Source organism: Urocampus carinirostris, chromosome 3 (assembly GCF_059441175.1).
Source record: "Urocampus carinirostris isolate Australia breed hairy pipefish chromosome 3, RoL_Ucar_1.0, whole genome shotgun sequence".
In the NCBI taxonomy this organism is placed as follows: Eukaryota; Metazoa; Chordata; class Actinopteri; order Syngnathiformes; family Syngnathidae; genus Urocampus; species Urocampus carinirostris.
Window position 1 is genome coordinate 50,265,227 of NC_142351.1, and position 22,968 is coordinate 50,288,194.

The 22,968-nt window shown below is 41.0% G+C and overlaps 1 protein-coding gene and 1 pseudogene across 2 annotated transcripts in view; both read right to left on the minus strand.

Annotated features, from left to right (window-relative positions):
- The window catches only part of lamb2l (laminin, beta 2-like), a 70,293-nt gene that overhangs the window by 9,443 nt on the left and 37,882 nt on the right, over positions 1-22,968 (minus strand). For both annotated transcript variants that reach the window (XM_088332258.1, XM_088332259.1), the window contains exons 13-26: positions 22,833-22,912; positions 22,587-22,743; positions 20,344-20,484; positions 19,088-19,249; positions 18,625-18,746; positions 10,886-11,006; positions 9,284-9,476; positions 9,056-9,199; positions 7,840-8,071; positions 7,607-7,770; positions 6,654-6,878; positions 3,524-3,738; positions 3,318-3,414; positions 533-905 (exon numbers count right to left, since the gene is read on the minus strand). In XM_088332258.1, the coding sequence (XP_088188384.1) occupies positions 533-905; positions 3,318-3,414; positions 3,524-3,738; positions 6,654-6,878; positions 7,607-7,770; positions 7,840-8,071; positions 9,056-9,199; positions 9,284-9,476; positions 10,886-11,006; positions 18,625-18,746; positions 19,088-19,249; positions 20,344-20,484; positions 22,587-22,743; positions 22,833-22,912 (2,426 nt within the window). The remainder of the gene's footprint in view (positions 1-532; positions 906-3,317; positions 3,415-3,523; positions 3,739-6,653; positions 6,879-7,606; positions 7,771-7,839; positions 8,072-9,055; positions 9,200-9,283; positions 9,477-10,885; positions 11,007-18,624; positions 18,747-19,087; positions 19,250-20,343; positions 20,485-22,586; positions 22,744-22,832; positions 22,913-22,968) is intronic.
- LOC148369988 (U2 spliceosomal RNA) lies at positions 11,803-11,948 on the minus strand (annotated as a pseudogene).

The window sequence follows — 22,968 nt, forward strand, 5'->3', positions numbered from 1 at the left end:
ACTTTTACTCTGTCCATAATAAATGTCCATAATTGATATGTAATCTTTGCACTCATACACATTTTATAATTTCCTAGTGCCCTTCTTAGGTGTATTATGTAGCAAAAATTAAGCAAAATAGTTAAGCTAGTCATCTCTATTTTGAAAACTTTGCAGCATGCTGAGTACGGACTTGTTTCACATTTTAGCCATTGTTTGTATTTTCTGTTTTCTAACCATCATTCATTAAAACGACAGCCTCCTGACATCTTGGTATGATTCTCTTGGGCGTGACACATAGGGAGCAATAAGTCATCATATGACAACGCCATACAAACTAATGCCAGCTGCTGTTAATGACAAGGAAGAAAAAAATGCAATGGCAAAGCGAAGCCACAAGAGCAGGCGTAATTAAAATTACCTGATCAACATTAAAATTCAAGCATTTTCAAGCATTTCAAGCACCTATATGAATCCTGCAAAGAGTATTGGCACATTTTCGCTGTTTTGGACAGTTACCTGGCTAACACCCCGAGTAATTGTGATTATTCACCTGAGGTCATCGATGCTCTGTCCAAGTAGCTGATGGATTTGTTCACTGTTGTCATGACCAATCAGATCCTGCACCTGCTTTAGCTTCTCCTCCAAGTATCTGATGCGGGAATTGTTAATCCCAGGTGTAACGCCACTCTCCAAGATTTTGTTTGCCGTGTACTGGATATGCTCCAGGTCTCGTTTGAGCTGGCAAACCACATCATCCCACAACTGAAAGCAAGCATGACACTGCGTGCACTCAGGGAAGACACCAGTGAAACCTCGGGCGCATTCGTCACATCTCTTCCCTGCTGCGCCCGCCTTGCACAGGCATGCTCCACTGGTCCGATCACACTGTGCTACTTCAGAGCCTTCAGGGTGGCAGTTACACTCTGGAGTGGGCAACAAAACAAGCAAATTCATTTAGGGGGAAGAAAAAGGTGAACGTTAAGAATTAAAAGGAAAGAAAATACCCAAACACCAAATGGCTTTCTAATTTCTGTATAGCCGCAAAATTGCCGAAAAAAATAAAATCCACAGAATCAAGCTGGGACTATCCAATATGACAGCAACGCACACTAACATATCATTAACAAGTGAATGATATATCCATCCATCCATCCATCCATTATCTGTACCGCTTATCCTCAGTAGGGTCGCAGGGGTGCTGGAGCCCATCCCAGCAATCATCAGGCAGTGGGCAGGGGCCACCCTGAACTGGTTCCCAGCCAATCGCAGGGCACACAGGGACAGACAACTCACTCGCTTAATCACACCTAGGGACAATTTGGACCGGCCAATTCACCTGAAATGCATGTTTTTGGAATGTGGGAGGAAACCGGAGTGCCCGGAGGAAACCCACGCAAGCACGGGGAGAACATACAAACTCCGCACAGGAGCTGGATTTGAACCCACGCAGGAGGTTCCCAAGACATGAACTGTGCCGCACATCCGCCGCCGTGCTGCCTATATATATATATATATATATATATATATATATATATATATATATATATATATATAGATAGATAGATAGATAGATAGATAGATAGATAGATAGATAGATAGATATAGATATATAGAATACACTTTTTACACGAAAAAAACCCACAAACCGACTTCAGAATTAAAAAAAAACTGTCCTTGTTTAAAACCGGAAGTGGGCAAACTTTACCAAAACGAAAATCTTGTGTGATCGTTGGAACAGTTTATTCGAATACAGACTTATCCTCCCTTAAAAATAATGCACCCGTAGACTAGAATACTAGTCCCCAGTTGATATTTTTGGGTTGTTTTTTAAATTTAAGAGGGTGGTAGATTTTTTAAAATATCAGTAGATAATTTCAGAGGGTAAAAAGCTAGTATAACGCCTACAGTGGGAGTTCGATTAGTATGCAAAAATACCTACAAAACATTATCAAACTATCCATCCATTATCTGCACCGCTTATCCTCAGTAGGGTCGCAGGGATGCTGGAGTCATTCCCAGCTATCTTCGGGCAGTGGGCAAGGGACACCCTGAACTGGTTGCCAGCCAGAAGGCACACAGAGACAGACAACTCACTCGCTCATTCACACCTAGGGACAATTTGGACCGGTCAATTAACCTGACATACATGTTTTTGGAATGTGGGACGAAACCGGAGTGCCTGGAAGAAACCCAAGCAAGCACGGAGAGAACATGAAAACTCCACAGAAAGGTTTGATCTCATGACCTCAGAACTGTCCCGCACTCGCGCTAACCACTCCGCTGCCGTGCTTCCCATTACTAAACTACAATCTAAAAGTATTATTCGGTTATTATTTTTTTGTAATAACTACATAAAGGTTAAATACAAATAATAGTTATTTCCAAGCAGGGTAAGGTTTTTCGTTCTTGAGACAGTGCTCACTTTGAACTTCCCAATTGAAACGGAAATAAAACGAGCCACAATAATGGGCAGAGCAATGTGCTCTTTTTTTGTAAATGCCAATGAAATAGAAAATCAAGATAAAGAAACCACTGTACATTCGCAAAGTTTAAACCAGGGATAAGTTTCTGCCCCAAAAACACCAGCAACTAGGCTTTTTTTTTTTGCATGAAATAAACAAAAAACATTGGAGACACAGTTAATAAAACGGTAAACCATTTTTTTACGTTACTCCAATTTTATGTTACAGGAGCTGTACGGAATTTGGAACTTTTCAACTCTCTGCCAACATCTCTTGGGTTAAAGTCATGATTGCAGTCTCAGTCTGCTCACTCATGATGCACGTGCACGTATGTGGATTCTTTTGTCATATTGAGGTTTTTCGTTGGCATCTTAACCATACATAAAATAGGCCTTTTCTTACTTTCACTTTTTTCATGAGACACTAGCAAAGAGAAAAAAACATGGGGACAGCTTTTCTAAAAGGATAAAAACAGATCGGCGGTTAAAAAAAAATTATTAAGGGCTCTTTGAACTCAGTTGGACACGATTAACACATACTCCAAAGAGAAAATATTCTACTTTCAATTTTTTAGGGACATCTCATACTACGCACTTTGACTTGGTAAACAATGAAAGCAGAGCAAAAAGGTCTCATAATAACTTGCAAAAGTTTGTTCAGGAACCATCTTCTCGAGGTCCTTTTCAGAGTTGAGATATTCTCACTGCACACCTGCGCATTATTTAGGGTCACCAGAAAAGCAGGCTTAGCATTTTCTGTGCCTATACCATTGAATATAAACAACCATAAAAATACAGGCAGTTATACATGGCTCTAAGAAAAAAACAATGGACCAACTTGGTCTCAAAATGACTTTTCTGGTCAATGTCTTACCTTGACACTGCACCCGGGGGTCTCCCCAGTGGAGGTGCTCACACTCATTGCACCTTTTACCTCCAAAGCCTGGCCGGCACTGGCACTGACCACTGAACTGTGTAGGACAAAGAATTGTATTTTACAACTTAATTTATATATATATATATATATATATATATTTTTTTTTTTTTTTTTTTTTTTTTCTAGTTGTCTTGCGCACAAACCAGATTGCACTCAGTTCCCCTGGAATGTTGCTGGTCGCAGTTACAAGGCTCGCAACCTGGATCCTGACCATAATTCCAGTGGTCAGGCGCACAGTAGTCACAGTTATGGCCGGAGACGTTCGCCTTGCATAAGCAAGCGCCTGTCTGACGATCGCAGTTGCAATGTCCATCCATGCAAGTCGACTGGACGGTGCCAGCAGTAACACAGGCGCAGCCTGAAAGAAAAAAAAATGCATTCAGAGGAGAAAAAAATAATTTTGGACACCTACAGAGCCTAGAAACTAGTCAGGGGTGTCAAACTCATTTTCACAGAGAGCCATGTCACTGAAGTGGTTAACCTCATAGGGTCTGATGTCACAAGAAATGTAACTAAATGTAATAGGTATGTAAAAAAAGGAACTAGTCCTTCATGTAAAGTAACTCTGAATTTATTAATTATCTTTGGTTAAATTACAAACAGTTGCATTAAAAAAATGTCACTACGCACACACACACATACATACATATATATATATATATATATATATATATATATATATATATATATATATATATATATATATATATATATATATATATATATATATATATATATATATATATATATATATATATATATATAAAATGTCATAAGCTAAATACAGTGATACCTCGACATATGAGCTACTCAAGCTACGAGAAATTCAAGATACAATATGTCTTTCGAACAAAGTTTCGAGAGTTTCTAGACATTGCCACTAAGGGGCCGGTCACACAGACATTAGCGGCTGAATCACGGCTAAAAATTTTTTTTTGCCCGTGGTTGCCCGGGATGGAAAATGCGCAAAATTTGACAACCCGCCGTTCGTCTGTGGTATGGCCGGAAAAAAGACGCCGGCGACTGTTCCGCTTCCTCATCGCGTCATTTCTGCGTCATTTTCTCGTGTGGACCACGGGTATAAAAGCTCCCGAGCCGGTGTTGTGCCCAAATCCGACTCCTACGCAACACTAACACCCCCCCCCCCCCCCTCGCGTGAACGCACATTCTGCTGTGATCGCTTTTGTTGTCATCCGCGTTAACAAACGCATTTTGTAGAATACGATCGCACTTCATTGTTTAAATAAACGCGTTATATAGACTAGGATCTCCCAATTATTATAATTAGCTCGCTTTATTGTTTTAATAAGCGTTTAATATAGAATACGATCGCTTCTGATGAAAGCGCAGCAGAATGCGCGTTCACGCGAGGGGGGAAGGATTTACCGTTCGATTTTAATAAAGACGGAATGGATTATGTTGTATTACATTCCCAACGATTGCAAGACGATGTGAATTTGGTTATATGTTCGCCATTACATTTCCTATAAGAGAGATAAAACGAGGTATAAATATTTGGAGAGGCGAGGAATTGCAAATCTCGGCAGGAATGTATTTATCGGGCTGTAGAATTCATAAACGCTCTAGACACAGTCCCGTGAATATCAAAATTCCAAACTATGGCATCATATTTATTTTATAATCTTGAAAAGAAATGTCAAGAAATAAATATGAGTTAAGACGAGATTGCCACGCTGACGGGGGATTTATTGATTTATTGAGGGTAATCGTTTTATCTATTTTTCTATTTATTCATTATCGATCAATTCATAACACGTTACAAAGATTAGGAGCCGGGACTCTTACTCTCGGCCAAAAGGCCAAGCTAAGGACCTAGCACCAAAGCCTTGCTACGACCATTGTTAATGCACCGAAAGATTTATTCGAAATGAAGAGAAACTACGCTGACGGTGATCCATGTTCACCCCCTTGACGTCACGAGCACAATGGTGTGCTCGGCAAATCGCGCTGTATATACGCGGAGAAAGGCGTTTGACTGTCACACGCGTAACACGCTAATTTCACGTAATAACACCGCGATACAGGCGCAGAACATGCTATTACCATGCTCCGCCCACGATTACCCGCTGAAATTTCCCGTCCTACCCATGTGTAACTACGCCCTGCCCGCGGCCAGAGCACGTCGTTCCGCGTCATTTCCGCGTCATTACCTCGTGTTGATCATGTGTGCGGCACGCGGTTTAACACGTGCTCAAACTTTTGAGCAGCTCAAAAGTTTTGAACGCGGCCAACCACGTGGAAATTTCCGACCGCGAGTAAAGCACTGCTCTATCTCGTCTATATGGCGGTCTCAAAACGTCCAACAGCGCCCAACGACATCTGCTTCACGGCCAGAAGTTTACGGCCGCGGTCCAGCCTCGATAAACTCGTGAAAGGCTGTGTCCACGCGCTCTCAAGAATTGAACAGCGCAAAATTTTTTCGCTCTGCCACCCGCGCGCGAATTTCCGACTTCGTGTTATGCACTGCCGTAACTCGTCTGAAAGGCGATCTCAATGCGTCCTATAGCGTCCGCCTCAAAGTCAGAAATTTCTGGCCGTGATTCAGCCGCAAATGTCTGTGTGACCGGCCCCTTAGGACCGGGGCTTTAAAGTCATTTTTATTATATATCTTAATAAGGTATTTTTTATTTTCAATTACTATTTGAATCTGTATTTGATCAGGAAGATGTATTTTATAGGCATTTAGGTTTGACTTGGATGCTTTTGAAAGGGCAAGAAAAATGTAATTGGTTTCCGTGAAACAGCACCCTATGGGCGCCCTACCCCAAGGCCATCAAATTGTATAATATACCACTGCTACCTTAATTTTTTGCATAGTCCATAATAAATGTCCACAATTAGTACATAATCCTTGCAGTGATACACATTTCTTGGTGCCCTGTTTAGGTGTAGAAACCACTCCCTTCTTGGGCATGACCAGTAGGGGGCGATGTCGCTTTATAGGACAGTGCCGTACAAATGAATGCCAGCAGCAGTTTATCAGAAGGGAAGAAGAAATGCAATAGCAAAGCCACCAGAGAGCAGTGTCAGTGTCACATTGAAGCAGACTTGGTGAGATGGCAACAATTTCAAGGAATTACAAGCAATTCACCCAAAATTCGAAAATGTTTCACTCCTTAAAAACACAACATTAAAATTCAAGAATTTTCAAGGATTTCAAACTTAAATATAATCTGCTCTAAGATTGGTCTTCAGCTCGCACACATTTATTGGGGATATACAGTATGTAGGACCTCTTTTCACTCAACTCACGTCGACAGTCGTGGGCCAAAGCACTTCCAAAGTAACCCTGTTGACACTGGGCACAAGATGGACCTTCCGTGTGGTAGAGGCATTTGAGGCATTGACCTGTCCTAGGGTCACAAGACTCAGGGTTCTGAGTGTCGATGTTGCCGCTGCACTCGCACGGAAGACATTGCCCATGAGTTTGCATTGGGTCGCCGTAGTAACCAGGGGCGCACTGGTCACAGTGGGGCCCTAAATTGAAGAAGGTGAAATATATTAAAATCAGATCTAACACAAAGTAACATATAGAGATACAGTAGAGCATTTAAGAAAATGAAGGGTATCTACCGCATATTCAGGGTTATAAGGCGCACCAAAAAAATAAAAAACAAATTTGATTGGCGCTTAACATTCCAGTGTGCTTTATATGCAGACCGAATTGGAAATGTGTTACCATATTTGTGCAATTATTGATCAGTCAATACATATCAGGACAATCAAATTACTTCCAACAATGCCTTTCTCTTAATTCAGTGTGGAATCTCGAATGACTTTGAGATTTTTCTGTAACACAGACAGGTTTAATGTCTGTCAATATTCTTGCAGCCTGGCCCAATAATAACATCAACAATTTGGTAGGGTGACTAAAACAATTAAGATTTTGCGATAAAACCTGATGCGTTTCAATGCGTCGTCTGTATTCCTAGGGCCCTAGTGGATAGGATCTGGTGCACTCCATGCTGCTATCAGAGTTTGATTCCTATTGCATCCATTGTTATACAAATGTGATCAGTGATTCCAAATGATCAATTAATGAGCAAACACGGCACTTTTGTATTATTTGTGCAACCCTAGCCCTTAAAGTATTTGTAATTCCATGCGCCTTAGAATCTGGTGCGGCTTATAGTTCAGAAAATACGGTCGTTGTTTATTTGAGAAAGTATGGTGATAATTTTAGCTTCTCGTTGTTTCTACCTTACCAGCATAGCCCTTTCTGCAGTTACACATAACAAGGTTTGAGGAGTGGTCAACTTGGCAGGAGTCGCCGTGAAAGTGATCCGAACCGGGTTTGCCAGGGCAGGCACATGGGCGACAGTGGTCGCCTGAGCCCAGCAACGGGTTTCCAAAGAATCCGTCCTGACATCTGAACCAAACCAGCACAATCACATTTTCTGTTGCGACGAAGGAAACATTGGCAGAACAGTGCTTTCACCGTTCACAGAGATGGCCGGCTGTGTAGTCTCTGCATTCTTTGCACTCGCCGGTTTGGGAATCACAGCTGTCTGCATGGCCGTTGCACTGACAAAGGGTGCAACTGGGGAAGCCCCACTGGCCGGGTTGGCAGTCAGAGCACTGGCGGCCAGTTGCTCCGTCCCGGCACTGGCACTGACCGGTCACAGGGTCGCATTGGTGGCTCAGTGAACCCTCTGAATGACAGTTGCAGCCTGAAAAGGAAGACATTTTTCAATTATAGATTCTGTGGTGGCTCTTCATATGGGCTTAATTAGTTCCAGGATTGTGCTCGCAGCTCAAATTTCTTGTATAACGAAAGACCATTTTCCGAAATGTAAGGCACACCTAAAACCCCCAAAATGTCCAGAAATTTGAAAGTGAGCCGCATAACCCAGTGCACTTTATATCCCGCAGAATACAGTGGATGTATATTTCTGTATTTGAGCAATTATTGATTGATTGATAGTCATCGCTGGCCCAAATCTCAATATATTGTATGGAACAGGATTTAAACCCGGGTTGTGGCAGTTGAGGGCCCCAACACTTTTACACTATTACACCAGTGCCACAGATGAATTACGAAAAGGGATTACAATTCAAAACCGTTGCGAATGACAGAAACATTAAACAGAAATTCTTTCAAGGAAATATTATACAAGCTCTCTTACGTATGCACAGGTATACATATTAAAGTGATGGGTTATTGACGTACAGGTGAAGATGAGCAGAGACTGTTTAACCTAGAAAAATGCACAATGCAAATAAGTATTTCTGGCACTGTAAAAATAGGTTGATAATGAGATGTGCACTTACTTTAGTCTCAATATTACACGCCTTATAGTCCGAGTATTACAGTCTGTGTATACAACTCTTATTCATAGCTTAAGACTAACTTACTTGAATATCACAATTAACTATGTAGGAATTGTTTCTTAATAATAAGAACTAGCTCTGAGTTAATCAAATTAAGCTTATAAATTCCTTAATTGAAATTCATGATTCATAAAAGTATCAAATTGAGAATTTTAAAAATGCTGACCTAATCAAAAACATGCATTGTATTTTAAAAGCCTAATCAACAGGATGACATAATTAGATTTAACGATTACGGGACAATCTGAGCATACTAATATATATATATAACACATTGAAAACCTTAAAAGGAATATATGAGATGTATTTTTGTTCTTCCTCACCTGTACAACCACTGACTCCAAAGCCATAGGTTGCTGGAGCACACTGGTCACAGCGTCGGCCAATCACGTTGGGCTTACAACGGCACTGTCCTCCGACTCGATCGCATTCGCTCGAAAGGGAGCCTTGAAGATCACATTGACAAGCTGGATAGAACAGAAAGAAAACCATTATGATCTAAAATCAAATCAAATGCACACATGAGATGTGAGACTGTTTGAAGCACTCACGCAAGGCGCCATCGTGAATGATGGCCGAAATACTGCAAATAAGTTTGGAGCACACGTCAGCTAAGGTGGGCATTGGTGTGATCAAAAAGGAATCCAGACACATGTAGCGGATCATCTCCTCACGTCGCAGTTCCCCCTCAATCTCATTACCTTGGAAACCAGGGAGCTCAGTGTAATTGGGTATCAAGACCAACTGTTGGTAAGGAACAAAGGAAGCAATTTTATTTTTCTGTATTATCTTGTTTGTTTGTTTTTTTAATTGTTTTTTTAATTGTGGTCCAACAAACATCACATCACAAAATTAACTAATCATTTAAAAAAACGGATGAATCGAAAGCCTTATAAGAGACCAGTTCCCAAAGCAACTTTGCACGTTTCTTCTATCAATCATTTAAATCAATTATCCGCCATCTTCTACGGAGTAGTCCGCTGGGGGAGTAGCATTTCGATGGCTGATAGGAAAAGACTGGACAGTCTGATCAGGAAGGCCAGCTCGGTCCTGGAATGTACCCTTGACTCAGTGGATGTGATAAGGGATAGGAGGATGATGGCTAAGCTGTCATCCATGATTAGGAACATCTCCCCTGCAGGACACCGTATCTGCTCTGGAGAGCTCCTTCAGTGACAGACTGCTTCACCCCAAGTGTGTAAAGGGGCGGTTCTGCAGGTCCTTACTTCCTGCAGCTGTCAGACTATATAATAAGCAGTGCACCTGATAGACTGCACACCCTCCATGACTTTGCATATTTGCACATTACTGTACTGGCCACTTTACTTTAACTATTTTGTACACCTGCAATTGAAAATATTTGGGTTTTTATTTTTTTATAATTCACATTTTTAAATACTTATTTATACTGTTGATATTCTAGCTGTTATTCATTATTCCCTGTCTTACTGCTGTAACAAAAGACATTTCCTCATTGTGGGACAAAGAAAGGATTATATTATCTTATCTTAATCATTTGTTAGTCAATATAGAAATAATCACATTGTTAGAATCAAGATATATATTTTACATATATATAGCTGGTTGGTAAAAATGATGGTATATGTAGCTTACATTTTCAGTTGCAGGAGGTTCTTCCCATAACAATTTACCACTGGGAAGTGATATCTTAATGTTTTTGACCAAAATAAACGTCCGTAATTGATACATAATCCTTGCATTACACATTTCATATTGCCCTCTTTAGGGATAAAATGCACCTGTCTGTCAGGCGTGACCCGGAAGGGCCGTTGATGCTTCGCATGAAAAGCTATACAAAGTAATGCCAGCTGCCATAAAGAGGAAAGAAAAAATGCAATCGAAAAGTGAAGCCACCGAGCAGACTTACTTTATTTTTATTAATTTAATATGCGCTCTATTGAGTCAGACTGCCGGGAAACGTGGCAGCAATTTCAATCATTAACAAGCACTTCACCTGAGATTCAATCACTTTTCACACCTTGAAAACAACACAATAAAATTCAAGCATTTTTAAGGATTTGAAGGACCTGTACGAAACCTGAAGATTGGTAGAGTAAAAAAAAAAAGAGAAAAAGCAATACAAATATGAAAGAAAAAAACTAATACAGGTTGCAATTGCAGACATTACTCACTGAATCAATAAGAATGAAGGCAGTGAGATGTCTGTGAGTCACTCCGTGGCGCTGGAAGCGAATGGCTACCACGTAACGATTATTTGGCTCAAAACAGAATGGCCTTGGCATCTGGATGTATCTGGAAGAAAATGGTGTACAGTGTGGGTCTCCCCAAACAATTCCCATTTAATGGACGAGTGTGTGGAATATTATTTGCATATTTGTCATGTTAAACAACCCTGTAAATCGCATACCTGCCAACTTTTGAAAGTGAAAAAGCCTAGTAACTACGGTCAGGTCCAGGACGATGCCGCGGGTTGGGGGTGGTGGATGTGGTGTGTTGGTGTATGCGGGCGGTGAATCGAAAGAAAGTTCTTTAAAGCTCAATAATGTATTTAATATAACAAAGTCATACAAAACCCTCATAGTTTTCTTTTCTTTTCAATATTTGTTACAATAAGAAACAAAACATTGAATTTCATTTATTTATGTGCATATATATATATATATATATATATATATATATATATATATACCGTAAATTTCGGACTATACGCCGCTACTTTTTTCCCAAACGTTCAACCCTACGGCTTATTCAGTGAGGCGGCCAATTTATGTAATTTTTCTAACAGCCGCCAGCGGCGCTCGAGTACAAAAGGTAAGATTTAGACCGGTGGAATATATGCGCCGAGGAAGACTGCAACTTCTTAGCTTGTGCACAAATTAAATTAGCGTAGAAATATTCTCACTATGCAAATTGCATAAAGAAAAGCACATGACGCAGCTTAAGGGTTATTGTTCTATCTTCGTTATTCATTATCCATTATCCGTTATCGGTCAGTTCATAATACGCTACAAAGCCTAGGAGCCGGGACACTTACTCTCAGCCAAAAGGCCAAGCTAAGGTCCTAGCCCTAAAGCCTTGCTGCGATCATTACGAATGCACCGTTCCCGGAGGTACTGCAATACCGGGCCGATGCGTGGAGTGGACAGAGCAAGCTCTTATTCCATCTCCGGATTGCAAAAATCAAAGATCATGGCAAGAGGTAATGCACCTAGTTCCACATTTACGGGATGCGACACATAGATAGTACACAATCCTAGAACCACAGTTAGCTTCAGAAATGGAAAATGATACCCGTAATTAACATATGATGCAGACTTGTAAAGTCTGGGTCCCGTTGAAAGTAATCCAAGGAAACAAAATGAATATTTCCAAAGTTAAGGGTGGGAAAAATATATATCCACTATTGTCCGCTGCGACAACAGACAGATCTATTGGTAACTCAGCTTTACCCCACTTCCCATCAGCCCGCATTTGCTCCGCCCCTTCTTTTTGATTCGCTCGTAGAACACAAAACAGAATAAATCTCTAAAATAAATACATTACAAAAATATACAGTTGCAAATACATATTCAGATTCAGATTCAGATTCAGATTCAGATCTACTTTATTGTCATTCTAGTACACGTGTATACAGAACGAAATGTCGATGGATCTGACTCCCACAGTTTCCCTCAGTGTCCTTCAGTGTACAGATATAATAAAGCTGTATTGTGTTATTTACCATAGTGCCGATAGTGCAAGAAGAGACGCTAACCAGATGTGCAAGATGGGCAGTCAGGTTAACAAGTCAGGTACACAGTACCATTATATTGTAAACAATAACACTGTAGTAATAACACTGTAAGTAACAATAGTGCAGAGATCAAATGTGCAAGGAGTGGCAAGCTATAAAAAAAACTGCCACTAGTGCAAAAGTCAAATTAGCAGCCGTTTAGATTTAAGTTAACTATATGTTAGATTGACCATTTAACAGTCTAATGGCCAGGGGGACTAGACTATTGCGGAGCCTGGTGGTCCTGCACCGCACACTGCAGTACCTCTTCCCAGAGGCTAGCAGAGTGAATAGTCCATGATGGGGGTGAGAGGGGTCCCCGGTAATGTTCTTAGCATGGGATAAGCAGCGCTTCTGGCCAATGTCCTGAATGGAGGGAAGTGTAGTCCCGATTATTTTCTCCGCTGTCCTCGTTACCCTCCTCACACTACCCCAGTCGGTAGCGCTGCAGCCTCCACACCACACAGAGATACAGCTGGTCAGGATACTCTCTATGGTGCCCCTGTAGAATGTGATGAGGGATGGTGGGGGCAGGTGGGCTCTCCTCATCCTCCGCAGGAAGTACAGGCGCTGCTGTGCCCTCTTAACCAGAGATGCAGTGTTCACGGACCAGGTGAGTTTGTTTGTGATGTGCACCCCTAGGAACTTGATACTGCTGACAACCTCCACAGCCTTGTTGTTGATGCAAAGTGGGGCATGGTTGGGCTGGTTTTTCCTAAAGTCGACAATGATCTCTTTAGTCTTGTCAACATTCAGGACCAGGCTGTTGTCCTTGCACCAGCCCACCAACTGCTCCACTTCCTCTCTGTAGGCCAGGTCGTTGTCATCCCTGATGAGGCCCACCACCGTTGTGTCGTCAGCATACTTCACGATGTGGTTTGTGGCGGACCTAGGGACGCAGTCGTGTGTCATCAAGGTGAACAGCAAGGGGCTTAGGACGCAGCCTTGGGGGGAGCCCGTGCTGAGGTAGATGACATCTGAACTGTTCTGACCTATCCGCACAGATTGGGGTCTGTCACAGAGGAAGTCCAGCAGCCAGTTCCGCAGGGGGGTGTTGAAACCCAGAAGCCCCATTTTGTCTACCAGATGTTGTGGGATGATGGTGTTGAATGCTGAACTGAAGTCCAGGAACAGCATCCGCACATGGGTGTTCTTCTCCTCTAGGTGTGTCAGGCTCAGGTGAAGCGCAGAGGAGATGGCATCCCTGGTGGAGCGGTTTGTCCTGTAGGCAAACTGAAAGGGGTCGAATGAAGAGGGGAGACTGGAGGTGATGTGCTCTTTAACCAGTCTCTCGAAGCACTTCATTATGATAGGAGTCAGTGCAACGGGCCGGTAATCGTTGAGTGATAAGATCTGGGTTTTCTTTGGCACTGGGATGATGTTGGCAAATTTGAAGCATGATGGTACTTTGGCTTGGTCTAGCGAGGTGTTGAAAATGTCTGTTAGTACACAAGCCAGCTGATCAGCGCACTCCCTAAGTACCCGCCCCGGAATGTTGTCCGGGCCTGGAGCCTTCCTTGTGTTGACCCTTCTCAGGGTCTTCCTCACGTCAGATGAGTCCAGGTGGAGTGCTCTTTCGTCCTGATTTGGAGCCGCTTTCACTGCAGGGGTGCTGTTTTGTGCCTCGAACCTACCAAAGAAATTGTTGAGGTCATTCAGAAAGTCCATGCTAGTGTTCTGCACTGGGGTGGTGTTTGGCTTGTAACTGGTGATGGCCTGGATGCCTTTCCACATATCCCTGGTGTTGGTTGTGCTGAGGAAACGTTCCTGAATCTTTTGACTGTACGTTCGCTTTGCTAGTCTGATGGCACGGTTCAGGTTAGCCCTCGCTGATAACAGCGCCTCCTTGTCACCAGATCTAAAGGCAAGGTTACGTACTTTTAGTTGATTGCGTATTTCAGCAGTCATCCAGGGCTTCTGATTGGCACGGGTGCATATAGTTTTGTTATTGCTGACGTCTTCTGCGCATTTACTGATGTAGGCTGACACAGAAATGGCGTACTCATCTATATTTATTTTGTTGTTGTAAGTGGCAGCCGATTTAAACATGTCCCAATCAGTGCACTCAAAGCAGTCTTGTAGTGCCTCCATAGCCCCCTCAGACCACACCCTCACCTGCTTCACTGTTGGTCTTTCTCTTGTAAGCAGGGGCTTGTATGCAGGAATTAGCATAACAGAAAGGTGATCTGATGAGCCTAGGTGGGGGCGGGGGGCTGCTTTATATGCACCTTTGATGTTTGTGTAGGCCAGGTCTAATGTGTTCCTACCTCTTGTAGCAAAGTTTACATGCTGATGGAAATGCGGGAGAACTGTTTTCATATTGGCCTGGTTAAAGTCCCCCGCCGCAATAAAAATGCACTCAGTATAAGCATGCTGCAGTTCACTCACAGTTCGGTAGAGAATGTCCATTGCCTCCTTCGTATTAGCGCTGGGGGGCACGTACACGGCCGTAATGATGTTCGCGCTGAACTCCCTCGGTAAGTAAAACGGTCTGCAGATCACCGTCAAAAGTTCAATGTCTCGTGAGCAGTGATTCGAGATTATCTTCGCATTTCTGCACCATTTATTGTTTGTGTAAATGCATAGACCGCCGCCCTTGCTTTTGCCGGTGAGCTCGCCGCTTCTATCAGCGCGGAAAGCAGTTAGCCCCACAATGCTAACCGCGTCATTCGGGATAGATGAGTTTAGCCATGTCTCCGTCAGAATCAAAGCACAACAGTTCGTCAACTCGCGGTTCGATGAGAATTCCACTTGTAGATGGTCCAGTTTGTTGTCCAGGGAGCGGACGTTGGATAGGAAAATGGATGGTAGAGGCGTTTTGAAGGGTTTAGCCTTCATCCGAGCCGTTAGCCCGGCCCGACAACCTCGTTTCCTTCCCCGGTCACATATTATACATGGTTACACATATTCACGAAGAAAGACGGTACACCGAGAGAGTTTTCAAAGCTTTAAGAATAATAATATAACTTTCATCCCAAACCGTTCCTTTGAAAGGTACCAACACGCTAGTAGGATCACGCTCGCAATGCATCAAACGTGTCTGTCAAAAGAAAACATTCCATAATTGTGAAATTCACGGTAGATCGTCCTCAACTTCCTCCTCATAACTATCGCCGTCAAGGGCGTCTTCCTCATTATTGGAACGTACCTTTCCTTTACAGACAATGTATGCATAAACCTAGAGGTTGCAGTCTTTCTTGGCGCACATATTCTACTGGTATCAATCTTACCCTTTATACTCCAATGCCGCTGGTGGCCGTTAGAAAAATTACACAAATTGGCTGCTTCACTGAATAAGCCGCAGGGCTGAACATTTGGGAAAAAAGTAGTGGCTTATCGTCCGGAATTAACGGTATTAAAGCTTTGAAAACTCTCTCGGTGTACCGTCTTTCTTTGTAAATACGTGTAACCATGTATAATATGTATTTGCAACTGTATATTTTTGTAATGTATTTATTTTAGAGACTTATTCTGATATGTTTTCCACGGGCAAAACAAAAAGAAGGGGCGAAAACAACGAGGCTGACGGGAAGTGGAGTAAATGTGAGACGTTTTTGTGCACGCAGTGGACAATAGTGGATACATATTTTTCCCACCCTTACCTTTGGAAATATACTTTTTTTTCCCTTGGATTATTTTCAACGGGACCCAGACTCTGCAGGTCTGCATCTAACCTTAAGTACCGATATCATTTTCCGTTCATTTTGCCGGCTGTGGTATTTGGACTGTGTACTTTATATTCAGTTACAATCGCGGGACTCAAAGTCGGGCTTTGGTTAAATCTGTGATTGTGTTACATGTTTTAATGTGGGCGCATGCGGCTCATATACAGGTGCGCCTTGTGTAAGTACAAAAGCGATTACCCTCTTAAAATGTGGTGGGTGCGGCTTATAATCAGGTGCGCTCTATAGTCCGGAATTTACAAATATATATACATACATACATACATACATACACATATATACATATATACATACATACATACATACACATATATACATATATATATATACATATATATATACATATATACATATATATATATACATATATACATATATATATATACATATATATATATACATATATATATATATATATATATATATATATATATATATATATATATATATAGGCACCAACTCGTGATAGCAAGTCCACCTCCTCTCCACCTCCTCTCCACCTCCTCTCCGATTCCCGCAGCTCCGGTAGCTACACGTTAGCGTCCAGGATGCTAGACATGAGCCACGTTTACGTAAAACACAGCAAACTGCACTTCCTGTGCGCTTTGTTTTTTACCAGCACAGCCAGTTCGTCTGTCTTATTTGGTGTAGAGTTCACATTTACCATGATTACAGACGGCACCGAAGTTTTTGTGATCCAACCGTAACACCGTAGTGGGTTCAAGAAAACCGTACTCATTACGGCAAAACTGTAGTACTTGGCAGGTATGAAATCGTACAGAGAGTAATGTGGCAAAATTATACAAATTATAAAAGTTATGACACTGACACAAACAGAAACTGAACTGAGCGCAAAAGTGGAAGCACGAATGTGTCTTTACTGTCTAATCCCTATTAACGAGTCTCATGACCGGAGGAAATAACGCGTCTTTTTGTTTTCATTGTCGTTATTTAATAGAAACATCTCACTGCTTATATATATGCAAGCTACTTTGGCCCGTTGGCATTAGCTGTATGCTCACTTCACAGACGTTCTTCCTCTCCCTTTGTGTTTTTGAAGTCACTGTGCTAATTAGTGTTGGCTGTTGGACCAACCACAATGTAGAACTGAATGAAAACTTTGGTACACGGCAACATTTAGATCCAGACATTGGCTGGCCTCTTAGTTCCAGATGAATAATGCATTAGAAAGGCTGCTTTAAACTCCTCTCTTATGCTTTACATATAGTTTTACTATTTACCGTTGGTAAAGGATAGTGTTCTGTGCAGAGTTGCCCATATTATCTGCCTGAGCCCTGGCCACACTTTATGTAAGCCTTTTCTTAACACTTGATCAAAAACAACTTTTGGCAACCTGTGATACAGTATTACTATGACAGACTCTTATTGTAAAGGCTTCTTGTATTTTTGCTCGGCCATCAGAGAATCAAATACTAAATGGAACAGGTAATATTACAAATAACTGAAACAGTGCCGCGGGCCAGGGCGGGTTTAAGTAACAACAATGGCATGAGAAAATTGCTTTTGATCTTTAGAACTACAAAAAGCCATTTAAAGACTTGCTGTGAAAGAGTTGAAATCGATGATCCCAAGAGTTCGACACTGGCTTCCAATTAGTTTTTAGACTGTTTATTAAAGTGTATTATACTGCTATATAAACTGAGGGTAGATTACCCAGGAAGGATAGTATTGCTATCTCAACAATCAAAACTTGCATATTATAACATTTGTAATAATAATGTTTTGTGTGTCGTATAAGAAGAATGTGAGCAATTCTCATTATTTTTTTCTCTTTTGTGATTAAAAAAAAGAATGCCTTAAATCTTAAATTTAACCGTCTGTGTTTTTGGGGATTTCAAATTATTTGCAATATTACAGATTCCATTCTAGATGGGGGGGAAAAAAAAAAAATTGTTTCCTTCAAATGGTTCCGTTCTTGAGTTATATTATTGCATGAGCATATGCATTAAACAGATCAACATTTACTTTTACCTAAAAATGTGTCCGTTGACGTTACCATAAAATTGGGTATTTGAATAAACCAGCCTTACCAGAACTAGAGATAAGCCCGAGCCCAAACTGAAAGTTGTCCAAAATCACCCCTTTTTCTCCCTAGTCCTCACAAATAAAATGTAAAAATTTGGTTAGCTCTGCCCCTCAAATCAAGTCAATTGGTGGGGCTCAGGCTGGACGGGATGTTTAATACCCTCGGGCCCAGGTCGGGCTGGATTTTTTTAGGTCTGTTCGTACCTCCCACCAGAAGTAGTTGTAAAGGCATAATTGGCTAAAATTGATCAAGTTACTAATGAGATGAATGCAATTAACATTCACGATGAACAAATACTGGGGCCATTGAAGCAGTTTATCGAGAAATAATAATTCCATTCCAATTACAATAGAATAAGTGTAAATGTGAGTTGATTCCATTAACAAAAAACACCAAGCCTTTTGGTACCTGCTGCGATGTGGCAAAGTGACCGTGTACAGCTGCTCAGTCGGAAGAAGGTTTCCACAGCGGAGACTGGAGGGGAGGTTCACTGACGTTATGCTCACAATGGCTTCCCAGTCTTCTGTGGACTAAAAACACATTCATGAACACAAATGTGAAAAAGAAAATAGAGAAATGTTAGTAAATAGTAATTTGATCTTGAGTTCTAGAAGGAACTACTTATTCCAGTATACTAGTGGCTCTCAATTAGTGGGGTGCGCCTCCCTGGAGGGTCCATGAAGGGGGGGGGCGCAGGCGCGTTTGACATTGAGGATCTTTTTTTAAAAAACATTCCTAGAATCAAGTGCAATTGCACCTCCACTACACTAGGGGGAGCAGTGGCTCTCTCTTGGTAGAGAAGATTTTGTCATCCAAGTGGGGGCGGGACAAGAATATAATTGAGAAGCACTGCAGTGTACAAAGCACAAACCTCAGGCTCATAGCGTATCATGATGTCGTACTCCATGGCGTAGGGAATGTTATCAACAGTAAACACCAGGCCAGCACCGTCTTTGACCCGGGCAAAACCAGGTCCTGTCCAAGTCACTGTGTGACTTAGAGGGAGCTCCCGATAAACGGTCCTTACGTCAGGCTGCAGTGGAAAAGTAAAATGCCTTTTAAAAAATAATTTGCACTAGTAACAATTTTTAATGCAGCATAAATATTTTTCACAACATACCAAAAAAATATTAGAAAAAACATAGCTGCAAGTTTGGAAAGTAAACACTTAACTTGGAGTTTTGTTGTTTATAATCACGATCAAAACGTCTCTTATTCTTATGGTTTTCAGGGTTCTTTCCTTCTTTTACATGGCTTCTTTTGCATGGTGTGAATCATGTATTTTGCAGAGCCGAAAATATATCTGATATTATATATATATATATATATATATATATATATATATATATATATATATATATATATATATATATATATATATAAATATATGCAATATTTAATATTGCGTGTGCATTTATCAAAACATTATTTTTTAGATTTTGAGTAAATTGCGAATGTATTTGTTTCTGTGACAGTAGATGTTGGGTAAAATTTACAGTAATACCTTACATTTTCAGTTGCAGGAAGTTCGTCAATTTACCACTGAAAATCATTACCTTAGTTTGTTGCATGGTCCATAATTAATGTCCATAATAGATGCTTAATACTTGTACAAATAGACATTTCATAGTGCCTTGTTTAGGTATAGCATGCATTTTGGGCAAGACCCATAGGAGGCGATGACGCTTCATGCCATACAAACTAATGCCGTTAATTCCAAGCAAAGAAGAAATGCAATGGCAAAGCAAAGCCAACAGAGAGCAGTGTCGCTGGCAAACTTGTTGAGAAACATGGCAACAATTTCAAGAATTTACAATCTTTTCATCCAAAATTCAAGCACTTTTAAAAAAAAATACAACATTAAAATTCACGCATTTTCAAGAATTTCTATCACTTGTATGAACCCTGTGTTTCACTTCACAAAATCTGGAATTTTTCTTAGTAGTTTCTTTTTCTTTTTCTTATTGAATCAGTGTATACAAATTTGGAGCCCTGTAGGCTGAAGGGTTCAGTAACCCTGGGCTGGCTGGCTTTACTCAACCCACAGTCAAAACTATGCTGTTATTGGAGATAAGACTTACATCTTACTGTATAAAGAAATGACAAAAACATGAGATTTTATCATACCGTTTGCTGAAGCTGTCGGATTCGCCTCAGTGCTGCGCGGTGTTGCTGTGGGTTTGCAACGCTCCGGTGCCGCTTGTGTCGTCTTAATTGATTGCTGAGGTGCTGAACGCATTCGGCCTCTGCCTGTGGTCTAACTTTGCCCTAGAAGAGTAAAACTGAAGGTTAAATTTGGTCTCCAGCATAGTTTTAAAGTAAATGAGATGAGCTACTGTTTGAGAAGCTAGTCATCTGTGTTCACACCCACAATGGTGTAAACCAGGATTCCCAAAACTTTTTCCTGTGAGGGCAACATAACTTTCTTTTGTCTGATGAGGGACCTGGATTGGTAGGTAACAGAATAAGTTAGACTCTTGCCCTAGTCCCTAAATGTAAAAATGTATTGTTTTCCAGAGAGACACAATCAAATAATCCTTACTTCTCTGTTCGAAATTCGGGAAGTAAATAACGACACTATTTATGAAATCAATAACACTCTATGGATTATTTACCAAAAAAAAAAGTCCATAGAACATAAACTTTCGGTTATACTATGCACAGCCTTAACAGGTCCAAGTTCAGTTGTCAGAGCACTGGACCACCAGTGGTATAGATGACTTAGATATTATTTTATTGTCAAACTATTCTTAGTGTAAGTAATACATTTCTACAAATGTTTTGTCATTATAGCATGTGAAATGCACAACAAGCCCAACATTTGTTTATCGTACCATGACTAAAGATAGTGTGAAAATGAGATAAAACCCAACGCCTTTTCTTATGCTATCTAAATCACTAGTAATCCAGTTGTGAGTGTTCAATGAGAACACTGCAATGACCCTGGTTCAAATTATGTTACAACCAAAAAATAAAGTGCATCAAAATGCTCTCTTGTATTGGTCTGGGGGGCAGACCAAATGTGGAGGTGGATCAATTCCGGCCCACTGGTTGTGATTTTGGGACCCCTGATGTGAACTAATTCTTCATGGGTTCCTCAGCAAAAAAATATAAAGAGAGAAAAAGAATATGGCCCTTGTGAATATTTACAATACACTATTAAAATACTTGCGCTGGCCAACAACCAAAAGTCTTGAAATCAGTGAGTGCAATCCTTCTTGAGTAGTACTACACAGTTGACTAAGGAAAACTACTCATTTTCTCCATTACCTCAGTTAGTCCACAATTCTAGGAAGTGAACACAGCTTTGCTTTGCATAATGCTCAAAGCACACAATGATTATCCAGAAGCATCCGCCAGAAGATAAAGCCTAGGAGGCACTTCCCCTCATATTTGGTGTCCTGCATCGCTGCTTCTTGACAATTCAAAGTCAGCACTTGTCTTTACCACATTCCTGGGAATGTTGTCAGCATGTGAATGAAAAGGGTCTGTCTGAGCTTGCCCACAGGGCTGAACTTGGAAGTGGAAAAAGTGGAGCGGGTAAATTGATGAGGAAACAGACTGTCTAGATTTGAGACAATGGCAGATTACAGCTACGTGGAAATCGAGGAGGATAGAATGTTGTAAAAATGAGGGACAAATAATTAATAGAAAATTAACTAGATGTCCAATCAATAATAAAGCTAGCCGCAGTCTCACATTTACAGAGGCCCACAAAATACCTCACATTATGTCACTGCCTGTAGATGACTCTTTTGGAGTTCATTATGTGCAATGTAAGTATGTGGTTGTGAGATTCACAAGATTCACTGAAATGGAATTGGGCATTTGGAGTGTAACTAGAACCAAGTAGAGTCAAAATATATTTTGAAGTCATAACATCAGCCAGGACTCTGCCTCATTCTCTGAGCCATAGAATGATGCTATCACAAAGTTGAACTATCTTTGCAGATGGATCGTAGGGTTTTGTGTAGGTTAGGGCAGTGTTTTTCAACCTTTTTTGAGCCAGGGCACGTTTTTTACATTGGAAAAATTTTGCGGCACACCACTAACCAATGAACAGTTTGTTTAATTATAATGTAATTTATAATACCCCCAGTTCTTACAGAACAGACATTTGACAATGACATAATATTTGCAGAAAACGAATCATAAACGTTTTATAAAATTTAAAATTTTAATAAGTGACATTGAATAATTTCTCACGGCACACCTGACGATCTCTCACGCCACACTAGTGTGTCGCGGCACAGTGGTTGAAAAACATTGGGTTAGGGGGGACACTCTCCTCATCACATTTTGCAGAAGCTTTTTTTAGCTATTAAAGGGATAATCAATGAGATGACGTGAGCAACATTCGGTCAACTCACAGGTAATGCAGGGTCAATGGGCGAGTGTCCGGTTGCCCCTTCGGCCTCATATTTGTAAAAGTCCAGTGGGGCGCAGAAATAGCCAGGCTGCACCTCAGAGCATTGTCGACCAATAAGATGGCTTCGGCAGTCACACTGTCCATTCTCCATCAGGCACCTTCAACAAAAAACAAATAAGTGATTATACCAATATGCAGTAATCATACAACCTTTTAAAAATACAGCATGCTCTTTGAAAATGTATACCTATTGTTGAGGGCTCCACCAAAGTCACAGTCACATTGTCTACAACCGGGCAGGTCATGACTGAGACCCCAGAATTCAGGCTGGAAAGACCAATTTAAAAAATGTTGCGCATTTATCTGATAAAATATAAAAACCT